Source organism: Leopardus geoffroyi, chromosome D1 (assembly GCF_018350155.1).
Source record: "Leopardus geoffroyi isolate Oge1 chromosome D1, O.geoffroyi_Oge1_pat1.0, whole genome shotgun sequence".
Classification (NCBI taxonomy): Eukaryota; Metazoa; Chordata; class Mammalia; order Carnivora; family Felidae; genus Leopardus; species Leopardus geoffroyi.
In genome coordinates, this window is record NC_059329.1 from 54,226,107 (window position 1) to 54,237,613 (window position 11,507).

General features: G+C 47.0%; 1 protein-coding gene across 2 annotated transcripts; it reads left to right on the plus strand.

Annotated features, from left to right (window-relative positions):
- Positions 1 to 233: 233 nt before the first annotated feature.
- On the plus strand, positions 234 to 6,789 carry KCTD14 (potassium channel tetramerization domain containing 14). Of its 2 annotated transcripts, XM_045483868.1 has the most exons (3): positions 356 to 468; positions 3,063 to 3,347; positions 5,897 to 6,789. In XM_045483868.1, the coding sequence occupies exons 2-3, from the start codon at positions 3,225 to 3,227 to the stop codon at positions 6,563 to 6,565; spliced, it is 792 nt and encodes a 263-aa protein (XP_045339824.1). In that variant the 5' UTR covers positions 356 to 468; positions 3,063 to 3,224; the 3' UTR covers positions 6,566 to 6,789. The 2 variants fall into 2 exon arrangements, with proteins under 2 accessions (XP_045339825.1, XP_045339824.1); XM_045483869.1 differs by lacking the exon at positions 3,063 to 3,347 and having other exon boundaries at positions 234 to 468.
- The last annotated feature ends 4,718 nt before the right edge of the window (positions 6,790 to 11,507 follow it).

Here is an 11,507-nt window from a genome sequence, read left to right on the forward strand (position 1 = left end):
TTTGCACTTTTAGCAGCTGATCTGAAGTGGATAAATATCCCACACTGGCCACCAGTATCTCTTGGAGCCCACTTTCCTCGTTTGTAAAATAGGTGTTGTTTATCCTTCACCACCGTAGGATTGATTGTAGGGAGTAGAAAGTCTCCTGCTGTCAATGTCAGTTCCCTCCGCCTCCCCCGTTTGCCAGTCTGGGAAGCCCCTCCCACAGAGGGTCAGTGACCAGACTAGGGACTCACGGCAACCCTGTCGGAGCCCAAGTCAACCCCGGGCTCTAACCACACCCTGGACGCACTTTGCCCCACCTGGGGGGCGTGGAGCAAAGGTGCACTTCCGCCAGCCAGCCACAAGTACCTGGCACGTGGCAGGGCTGGGCGCCCAGCCGCCTGCGGGAACGGGAAGATGAGCCTTCCCTCGGGGCCCCGCTCCCTGCGGCTCCACCGGGCCTCGCCCCCCGCGGGCCCGCCGGTGGTGAGTGCGCAGCAGGGGCGGGTGGGACGGCGGCTTATTCCCCTGTCCCCGCGCCTCTGCCTTCTTTCGCTCCTTCCAGTGACCCCCCGTGCGCCCCTTTGTCGGGGTCTGAGTTCCCTTGCTTCTGGCGGGCCTCTGGCTCGCGCTCTTCTCTTCTAGCTGGTTCTGGCTTTGATCGCTCTCCTTAGGCGCAAGGTGCCCTGTCCCCTTCCGGCTCAGTCCAGCCGCTCCTCTTTGACCTCTTTCCTGAGTGGGTGCTTTTGTTGGTCTTCTGTGTTCAGTCTTTGTTTTTGGCTGTTTTCTGCGTGTCTCCTCTTGGTCTCCAGGCTCGTCCTAGTGCACCCCTCTTCCTTTGCCCTTCCTCCTCCCGTGTTTGGGAGCAGACGACCCAACTAAAGGCGGCCTTACCCACCACATACCCATCCTCTCTAGCCTGCCCCTGCCCACTGGCTGGATCTTGAGTCCTCCAGATTGCCTGCCTCCTCCCAGGGCTTGGTTGAGGGGAGTTTGCTGGGGAGGAGAAGGGGTGGGGGTGGGATCAGGAAAAGGCCCAGCGCACTTCAGGAGCAGAACATTCTAATCTCCGGTGGCTAGGTGCCATCCTGAAAACTTGGAGGAAGACAAAGCAGATCCAGCAGTGGGGAGACTGTGGCTCTTTCCCATAGGGCAATGGTGACATCACTGTGGTTGACACAGTCACCAGCTCAGTGGTAGGGCCGCCCTAGGTGCTCAATAAATGTCTGCATGAATTACTGAGCAAGAAGGGGAGCCAGCACGGGGCATGATGCCAGGCAGGGAAAGATTGGCTTTTATCAGAATACCAGGCACTCTTATAAATCAGTGCAGCAGGTAAGCTCCAGTCAATTGAACAGCCATTTATTGAGCATCCTGGTGTGCTGAGCCCTGTAACAGGTCCTGGTGACATAAAGATGAATCTGGGATAGTCAGCTCTTAGGAACCTTGCAGCTTAATTGGGAATACAGATGAACAAATGGAATTATAAGAGTTAACTACCATGACGACAGAAGTACAGGGCCCTGTAGGATCACAAGGAGACAACCCATCTAGAAAGATTCCTGGAGCAATTAACTTGAAGGATGAGTGGGCTAAGTAAAGGGAATGTGGGCGGCAAATGAGTGAAGTCTTGGGGGCCGTGGGGACCAGCCTGTTCTGGATGGGTGGGGGAGAGAGGTTCTGGTAGCTGATTGCCAGGGCTGCAAAGGGCCTTGTAAACCTCATGAAAGAGTCTAGAGTTTATCTGGAAGGGAATGCAAGGTTACCCAAGGGTTTGTTTTATTTATTTTTTACTTTTTAATTTTTTATTAGAAAGAAAGCAGAGGAGAGGGGCAGAGAGAGAAAGAGAGAGAGAATGTCGAGCAGGCTCCACGCTGAGCATGGAACCTGTCTCAGAGCTGGATCCCACGGACCCTGGGATCATGACCTGAGGCTAAATCAAGACTCTGATGTTCAATGGATTGAGTCACCCAGGTGCCCCTCACTCAAGTGTTTAATGCAGATTAACCAGATCAGATTTGCATTTCAGAAAAATTGTTCTGGTGTTAGAGATTGGACTGGGGGAGGGCAATCAAGGGGGCAGAGGGCCGTGGAATTGACCAGGATTTAGAATCACCAGGACTTGGTTACTGATTATTCGTGTGGGAAGAGGTTAAGGACTGGAGCAGACTGCTAGATTACAACCTGGATTTCTGGCTCAGATGATTGAGATGGGGGACAATGGAAAAGGTCAAGGTTGTGGAGTGGAGAGAGATTTGAGGGACTTGGGGGACATGTGAATGGAGATGTCCCTCCATTGACTCTACTAAGGGTGACCTTAGGAAATGTATGAATGTTTGGCAGGGGGTTTTGCAGGTGTGTAACAACTGGGTTAAAGCTAGGTCTGTCTGATTTGTCCCAGTGCCCTTAGGGAGGGCCAGCTCTGGAGCAAGGGCTCCTAAAGACTGTGTTTCCCCAGCCCATGCACACAGAGCCTGAGACTGGCTTTCTTACCCGGGAATGCTCCTTCAGGGTGATTGGTAGAAAAGGTAGGGCAGAGGGGCCACAAAAATGGGCAGATGGTCCAGAAGAGGGGTGGAAAAGAAGTCTTTATCTGCTAGAAACATACTGTAGTATTTGTGGATGAGGTAGGAGGTCTTGGATTTCCAAAGAAACTGGGAGATTTGGGGGAAAAAAGGAGGGAAACAAGGGACAGAACTAAGAAGTTCGGGAACAAGACCGAGGTCTTATTTGGTAAACAAACGGGGCTGAGGATATCAGGGCAGGAAGCTGTTTTGTGAAGCATCTGGAAATGAGCTTCAGAAACAACATTTGAAGTGATTGGACTCATTAGACTTTCAGAGCTGGAGAGGCTTAGAGTTCTCTTCGTCCATTTTGCCTCCCTATTTCATAGATGACTAGGCTCAGGCCCACAGAAGAAAGCGAGCTGCCCCAGGCACATCTCTGATTACTGGCAGCAGTGGGACTGGATGTCGGGAGGAGTAGGACACCCATTCTGTACTGGAGTCAGACTTACAGAGATTTGATTGCAGCTCTGACTTCACTTCCCAGCTATGTGACCCATCTTTCTGACCTCATAGGGGGACCTCCAGAGCACCTGTGAGCTTTCAGTGGTACAGGAGTGATGACGAAGCACATGGATCCATTCAAGGGTTAAAGTCTGCAACTTTGCGTTTAGCTGCCTGCTTCACAGAGCCACCTCAGGGTTAACCAAACATCCTTGCCAAGGGGCCTTGAGGTTTATGGGAGGAAGAGGAAGTCACAGGTTCTGGGTTTATTTTTCTCCTGGCTGTATTGTTTGGCTGCTGTCAGAATGCATCCACTCCGTCTCCCTTCTCCACTCCAGCCGGCAAAGCTGTCCCCTGGTAGGAGCTGTTGCCATGGCAACTCAGTTCTTCCCCCATTAGTTTGGCTGCCTCTGGCTCTCTTTAGTCCAGTACTTTAATCTTAGGGGTAGAGCCCACAGACAATTTGAGGATGAAGTCACACCTAAATGAGAACCAAGGACATTCCTGAATCCTGTCACTACTCCTGGCTCCGCAAAGACCTGTGGCACAATCTCTGGGTGGAAATGCAGCTTTCACTCTGACGCTGCACCCATCTTTTCTGTGGCTGCAGCATCACACCGCCTAGGAAACCTTCCCTGACAACCTCCAGCGCACATCCACACGGAGAGCCTTTGAGTCTCCCCTCTCAGCACCTGCACATTTCAGCAGTCTGTTTCCCTCTCTCCTCTGTGAACTCCTTGAGGGCGGGGACTGTGTTCTATTTATCTGCTCAGGAGGAGGCTTGAATGTAAGAGGTCCTCTCTACCTTTTTTATTTTTTTAAGTTTATTTATTTCTTTTGAGAGACAGCACAAGCAGGGGAGGAACAGAGAGAGGGTGAGAGAGAGAATCCCAAGCAGGCTGGGCACCGTCAACGCAGAGCCCAATGTGGGGCTCGAACGCATGAACCATGAGATCATAACCTGAGCTGAAATCAAGACTTGGTTGCTCAACAGACTGAGCCACCCAGGGCCCCCTCTACCTTTTTCGAATGACTGAGTAATTAAGGGAGTGAAGAATGGAGGTATTTAAAGGTTGAACACTAATTGATGTAATGACTAAGAGCACATGCTTTGGGGTAAATTGGCCCTGAGTTTAAGTTCTGAGATCATCACTTAATAGCAAGTTGATTTAGGCAATTTGCTTCAGCTCCTTAATTCTTAGTTTCTTCATCTGTAAAATGGGGATTTAATACATTCTTCACAGGAGCACTGTGAAGACTTGAGTTAGGAATTGAATGTAAAGCACTTTGCACAGTCACTAGACTATGAGGGGAGAGACTGTCCTGCTTGTTCCTCACTGTGCACCAGGTATCTGGCACATCCGTATTTTAGTGACCAAGTGTGTGAATTTAATTTTATTATTTTTTTATGTTTATTTATTTATTTTGAGAGAGAGAGAGAGAGAGAGAGAGAATGAGGGAGGGGCAGAGAGAGGGAGAGAGAGACAATCCCAAGCACCATCATTGCAGAGCCAGACTCAGGGCTCAGACTCACAAACCGTGAGATCATGACCTGAGCCGAAATCAAGAGTTGGACGCTTACCTGACTGAGCCATCCAGGAGCCCTGTATTTTTTTATTATTATTTTTAATGTTTACTTATTTTTGAGAGAGAGAACACACATACCTGTGTGTGCGTACATGTGAGGGCATGCGCCAGTGGGGGAGGGGCAGAGAGAGGGGACAGAGGATCCGAGCTGTGAGCACAGAGCCTGATATGGGGCTTAAACCCATGAACCGTGAGATCATGACCTGAGCCGAAGTTGGAGGCTTAACCAGCTGAGCGACCCAGGTGCCCTGAGTGAATGAATTTTAAATAACCAGAGTTATTCAGGAAGCTGGTTTGTAAGGATAACAATTAGTGTATCACCTCACATATAATAATCTGGTATTTTTGTTAGGTCTGTTGGCAGCACTTAGTATTCCCTAAACGCATCCTGACTCTGTCTGTTTCCACGTCCCCCTCTGTGCTTGCCTGTGGGCATCCCGAGGCAGGTACCATGTGCATCTTAACCACATCCTTAGTGCTCATCTCAAGGTTTGGCATTGAGAAGAGGCCTCTAAAAATTCCATTGACCAGCTAAACCTAACTTCCATTGACACCACACTTTACAGTTTATGAGGCAATTTTATACCCATTGTATCCAGTGTTACTGACCTTTTCAGCACCAAGAATATTCCTGTTATTTAACCCCCACCGGCCCACATTCTGAAACACATCTATCAAACAAATTCCCTTAGTTAATTAATCAAAGTCATGCCAACCGCTAATAGGAACTTCTGACCTACATTAAATAAGATTTTTTATTCCCTGGGTGGCGCCTGGGTGGCTCAGTCTGTTGAGTGTTGACTCTTGATTTCAGCTCAGGTCGTGGGAATGAGCCCTGCGTTGGGCTCCGTGCTGAGCATGGAGTCTGCTTGGGATTCTCTTTCTCTCCCACTGCCCCTCTCCCTCACTCGTGAACTCTCTCTCTCTAAAATAAAAAATAAATAAAAGAATTTGTATCCACAACGCCCACCACGGGGTGTGGACATGTAGTAAGTACCCAAGAAATGCTTCCTGTATGCAATGAATACATGTATGGTTTCTTAGCCTCTCTGAGGCTATAATCTTAGATCTGAGCCTTGGGAACCTTGGGAACTTCTGACTTCACAACACCTCCATATCCCCATTTTAGAAATGAGGAAATGGGCCCAGGGAGGAAAAAAGCCTTGCCCAAGGCCACAGACTTTGTGAGCATTGTCACTGGGACTTGCTTCCCTAGCGGCGTCTTGGACTAATATCCTTTAGTATTCTGTCGATGAAAATAAGCCACGAGCTCCCTGGAGGTGGCGCTGTTGGTTTCACTCCGCCTCTTGTGCCCTCAGGTATCTCCTGTCGTGGAGCTTAACGTAGGAGGCGAGTTGTACACCACCACCGTGAGCACCCTGAGAAAAGTCCCGGGTTCAAAGCTGGCAGAGATGTTCTCCAGCTCCACTAAGGCCTGCCTGGATGCAGAAGGCCGCTTCTTCATCGATCGCCCCGGCACCTATTTCGGACCCGTCCTGGACTACCTGCGCAGCGAGCAGCTGCCCACACAGCACATCCCGGAGGTGTACCGTGAGGCGCAGTTTTACGAAATCAAGCCTTTGGTCAAGCTCTTGGAGGACACGCCGCAGATCTTTGGTGAGCAGGTGGCTCGGAAGCAGTTCCTGCTGCGGGTGCCCGCCTACAGCGAGAACCTGGAGCTCATGGTGCGCTTGGCACGCGCCGAGGCCGTGGCGGCACGCAGCTCCACAGTGCTGGTGTGCGTGGTGCGCACTGAAGAAGAGGCAGCCCAGTGCGCAGAGGCCCTGCGCGTCTTCGAGTTTGAAAAGAAGTCGGTTGTCAAGTTTGGACCTTGGAAGGCAGCCCCGCAGGTCAAGGACCTCCTGGACTGCGTGAAGATGGACATTGCAGCCCAGGGGTACCAGGTATACTATGAACACTACTCCGAGAGAACATTACGGGCCAAGTATTTCAATTACTTTTATACATTCCTCTTCATCTGGTGGTGATCCCCAGGGGCCGGAGCAGAGGCAGTGTGTTATGGGTTCTGGTGGGACTTATGAAATTGAAAGTTGCCTTCAAAAGCCATCTTCCAGGGGAGCCTCGGTGGCACGGTCGCTAAGCGTCGGACATGAGCTCAGGTCATGATCTCACAGTCCATGAGTTTCAAGCCCCTCTTCGGGCTCTGTGTTGACAGCTCAGAGCCTGGAGCCTGCTTCAGATTCTGTGTCTCCCTCTCTTTTTGCCCTTCCCCTGCTGGTGCTCTGTCTCTCTCTCTCTCAAAAATAAATAAACATTAAAAAAAAGTTTTTAAAAAGCCGTCTTCCTTTAATTTCATAAACAAACATCAAACAGTTTCTAAGGTGGTCTAGGAGGCTTGCCCCCTAATAATTGTCTATCCCCCTGCTGAGAATTTTGTGCTCACTGCAACTGACTCCACTGTGCTTGCCTCGTGAGGTGCAGCTGCTTCCTCTTTAAAGCCTCACCTACCTGCCAGACGCTTCCCGTCAAGTCCAAAACAAGGCTGAGGTGAGTTGGAATGTTTCGACAATGCTTTGGCTGGAGATGTGGGATGATAACAGGAAAATAACAGGATACCACTGACCTAGATAATATGATCTGAAAATACAATCTACTCAGCCTCAGCTTGTGGTCTAATCCTTTAGCCCTGTTATGTGCCTTCACGAGGAAGATGCCAAGTTCATACCTATGGTAGACGCCACTCAGATCTCCCTTTTCCAAATGCTGTGTTGACTGCTGCAGCTTCACAGCTGTTTTCTCTAGAGCAGTGATTCTCAAAAGTGTGGTCCCTAGACCAGCAGCATCAGCAATACCTGGGAGCTTCTTAGAAATACAAATTCTCTGGCCCCCACCTCAGACCTACTGAATCAGAAACAGTGTTGGCCCAACAGTCTGTTTTAATAAGCCCTCCAGGTGATTCTGATGCACCCTAATTTTGAGATCTGCTCTGGAAAAGAATTGCCATCTTGCTTGTGTAGAGATAGAGAAGACTGAGCCCTTACCTCAAAGGAGGAATCAATTCTGGTGCAGTTCCTGTTCTGGGCCTCCTTGTGGGATCAGGTGAAGTCAGTCCTCATTTGAGGCCACATTCTGTTTGTTTGTTTGTTTGTTTGTTTGTTTTAACATTTATTTATTATTGAGAAACAGACAGAGCATGAGCATGGGAGGGGCAGAGAGAAGGGGAGACACAGACTCTGAAGCAGGCTCCAGGCTCTGAGCTGTCAGCACAGAGCCTGATGCGGGGCTCTAACTCACAAATCGTGAGATCATGACCTGAGCCGAAGTCGGACGCTTAACCGACTGAGCCACCCAGGCGCCCCTTGACGCCACGTTCTTAATTAGGATTCTTCTTCTGCTGTATCCTACTTCTCTCACTCCCTTTCCCCTGAGAGCACATCCTCAATATAACAGTTGCACAGAGTCTTTGTTTCAGGCTCTGCTTCTCAACCTGACAGTAACGGAACGCTAAGGAGGACATGGGTAGACATTCAACCTTTTCCAAGTCCAAGTCTGGGAGAGACGACCCCCTTCCTCTCCTGCCTGCTAGGGTGACCATCTGTCCTCAAGGTTAATTTTCAGGGTTTAAGAAATTACTACTATCAGGGAGTTTAAATTTAAACATAATTGCTCAGAATGGTCATTTTTTCTTATTTTCAAAAATTTCCCCATGTTTTCCTTTTGGTATTTAATATGGCTGACAATTTTAAGTGGGAAAATCCTGAATATTTGAACTTTTTATCATGAACCATTTCATTATTTATCAAGAACCTGAAAAAAAAAGTTTATACTCTTTGGTCAGTAATTACATTTATGAGATTAGATTCCCAGGAGATACTCTTTTCCGTAAGAACTAAATAGGATTGCTTAAAATCTCAATTTTGTGAATTCTGAAAAGGTCAATGTCCTCCTGAAGATTTCTGCATATTCCCGGAGGGTTTGTTTTCTTATGGTAAGTTCTGGTTCTCTGCTTCTGCTGGATTCATGGATCATCTAGATGTCTTCAGCTTGTTGTTACTGTTCTACACGATGCCCACCCAGGTTGAACACTCCTATCTTTTTCTTAATTTTTACAAATGCTGCTTCCACAAGCTATTTGTGAACGTAGCAGACTGTGGCGAATGCAGGCAAATAAAATGGAGGTAGTTTACAAGACAGAAATGCAAATAACTTCAAACTGAGAGTATTCGACACATCTGTTCTTAAAAAGTCTCAGTCACCCCCATCACTAGGAACTTTTCACTAGTAGATTGTGTTTGTTTCCTATTTTTTCTTCCCTCCCTGTTCTTGCCATGCTTCTCTGTAGGTGGGAGTAATCTTCCCCACCCCACTGACTTCATGCTTGGCTTCATGACCTAATCTGGCCAAGGGAATATGCATGGAAGTGACTGTGCCAATCCCAAATTCAGGCTTTAGAAGCATGCCAAGTTTCCATCAGCCCTCTTGTGTTCTTGTCATTTACCAGGAGAAGACCACGTTCCAGTTTAGCTGCCTCTTTTATTGCTTTGGCTGTAGCCTGCATGCATGCCCATAGGATCTCACTCTCTTCCTGAACGATTTACCAAATTATTTTATTAAACAAAGGCAATTTCAACATTCCCTCCCCAATCCCAATCCATAATACAGTTAAGATAACATACTATTTTTATCCCACTTAAATTATAAAAGCAAAACAATGGGAAATAAGTCAAGTGTATTGTATTACATCTATATAATGCAATGTTATACAGCAATTAAAATTATATTTATAGAGGCTTAAAATTATTGGGGAGGAGAATACTCATTTAATTCAATGCAATTTAATTTAATTTGTGCTCCAAAAAAGGATTTATGGTGGTGGGGTTTACAGGACTATGAAAAAAAGAAATATCCAAAAATATATTAATTAAAAGTACATAAATTAAGTGGAAACTCTTAGTTGCCTACCCAATAATACCATCTCCCCCTTTCTTGTTTCCTAACAGGAGAAGCAAAATAGTAAAGCACATTAATAATGTTCAAAAAATGATCTCTGGCCATATGTAGGGGTATATGATACTTTTCTGATCTATTGGTATTAACTAAAGAAAATTAGAGTCAAAGGAGGAAAACTTAAAACTGAATGGTAAATATAACTGTCATTATGATCCGAAGGAAAACATAAAGACTGAACCCTGTGAGATTGCCCTCATGGAGGCACCCTAGTTCATAGCTCTAGCCTGGTTTTCAGGTCTACATTGTTCTCCTAGAGGACTTTTTTTTTTTTTTTTAATCCTCTACTTATTATCCCATCCTCTCCTACTCCCCTCCCCATCCATTTCTGCTCTGTTCAGTGTCCTCGAAATCTGATCCCTAGGTACTGCATGCCCAAGCCCCTTCCTGGTTGTCCAAAGACTTGGGAAGTACTAGAATGAAAGATCCATGATAACAAAGCCTGGGGAGTCCGTGTGTGGATGGACCTCTTCGAGTGGGGAAAATATTTGTGTTTCCTACAAATGGCCACTAGAGGGCACCCATTCTAGAAGAGGCTCTCAAAAAATAAATGGACTCGACCATCTAACCTCTGGATGTCAGTCAGCCTCTTTTTCCAGCTCCCAAGAGCTTGCTAAATAGAATCATGAAAAAGGTGGCCATGATGGCTATGAATGGGCTCTAAAATATAGATTTCCTCCTACCAAAGCCAGTCTGGCTCCTGATGGGTGTCCAACAGCAGATACCAACACTGAGCTCCTGATACAGTATTATTCCTGGGGAGGGGGAGAGTGAGGAAACTAGACACTTCTTGGTGATAGGTTGATTGCACTGTAAATCAGTTAGCTAGACTGCTCTGTAACAAACTGTTGGAAGCAACACTGACATTTCTAAGCAAATGGCATTGACACCTTTGACAATGTTTGCAAAACTTCTTAGGGGTAAGGAGATATACTTACATTACAAAAGTATAAATAAATAATAGTAATAAAGTTAATGAAGCTGGTATCACCATCCAATCCTGGAGCTATCTCAGGATGATTTAAAAAAAAAATGTCTCCCACTGAGTTGGAAGGCAGATTTGTTTTCTGACCAGTATGATAAAGTCTCTCTCCAGAGGGCAGGTTTGCTAGCATTCCTCTTTTAAGATTGAGGGTTTCCTAAGCTCCGTGTTCTTCACTGTGTTGCAGATCTATTGTGTGCATGACATTTGCCTGCATCACCTCCATGGTGCTTGGGGAGCAAAGGGAACCAATGGAAACATGAAATTCATGCTGCCTGCTATCATGTGAATAATAAACTATCTAGATCCATTTGGGCTTGTCTCCTTACCAACTGAACCTATGGAAGCGTGTCAAATCAACTTAGCATCTTAGGGACTGTCTGACCACATGACAACCTCCTGACCCCCGAACTTAGCGCCTTAAGGTTATAATCATATAAGGTTTTGCTCACAAAACTACAGATTGGGCAATTCTTCTGGTCTTGGTTGGGCTCCCTCATGCATCTGTAGTCAGATGGTGGATCAGCTGGGGTGGGCTGGTCTAAGATGGCCTCAGCGGGGTCAGCTTGGCTTGTTCCATCTGGTCACTCATTATTCAGCAGACTTGAGTGTACTTACTCTCATGGCAATGGTAGGGTTCCAAAATCAAACAAAAGGCCTGGGGATGCTTAATTGACTGAGCCACCCAGGCACCCCCAGAGATTCCATCTCTTAATGGAAGCAGCTTCAAGGATGGATTTCAGAGGGCACACATACAGAGATGGGGAGTATCAGAGTCATTTTTGCAATCATTCTACCACATACTGGATCCTTTCCATCAGGGAGGGAGTGGTGATTGGTCCTCACAGGAGTAGATACATATTCCAGATTTAGATTTGGCTTTCCTGCTGCTATAGATTGGATTTGTGTGTCCCTGCCACCCCCTACCCTGCCCCAAATTCATGTGTTGAGATCCTAATCTTCAATGTCATAGTTATTCC

Coding starts and splice junctions, on each gene's coding strand:
- KCTD14 (XM_045483868.1), top strand. CDS start 3,225: ATGGGAGGAAGAGGAAGTCACAGGTTCTGGGTTTATTTTTCTCCTGGC. Junction 3,348..5,896: donor GCCGGCAAAGCTGTCCCCTG/GTAGGAGCTGTT, acceptor TTGTGCCCTCAG/GTATCTCCTGTCGTGGAGCT.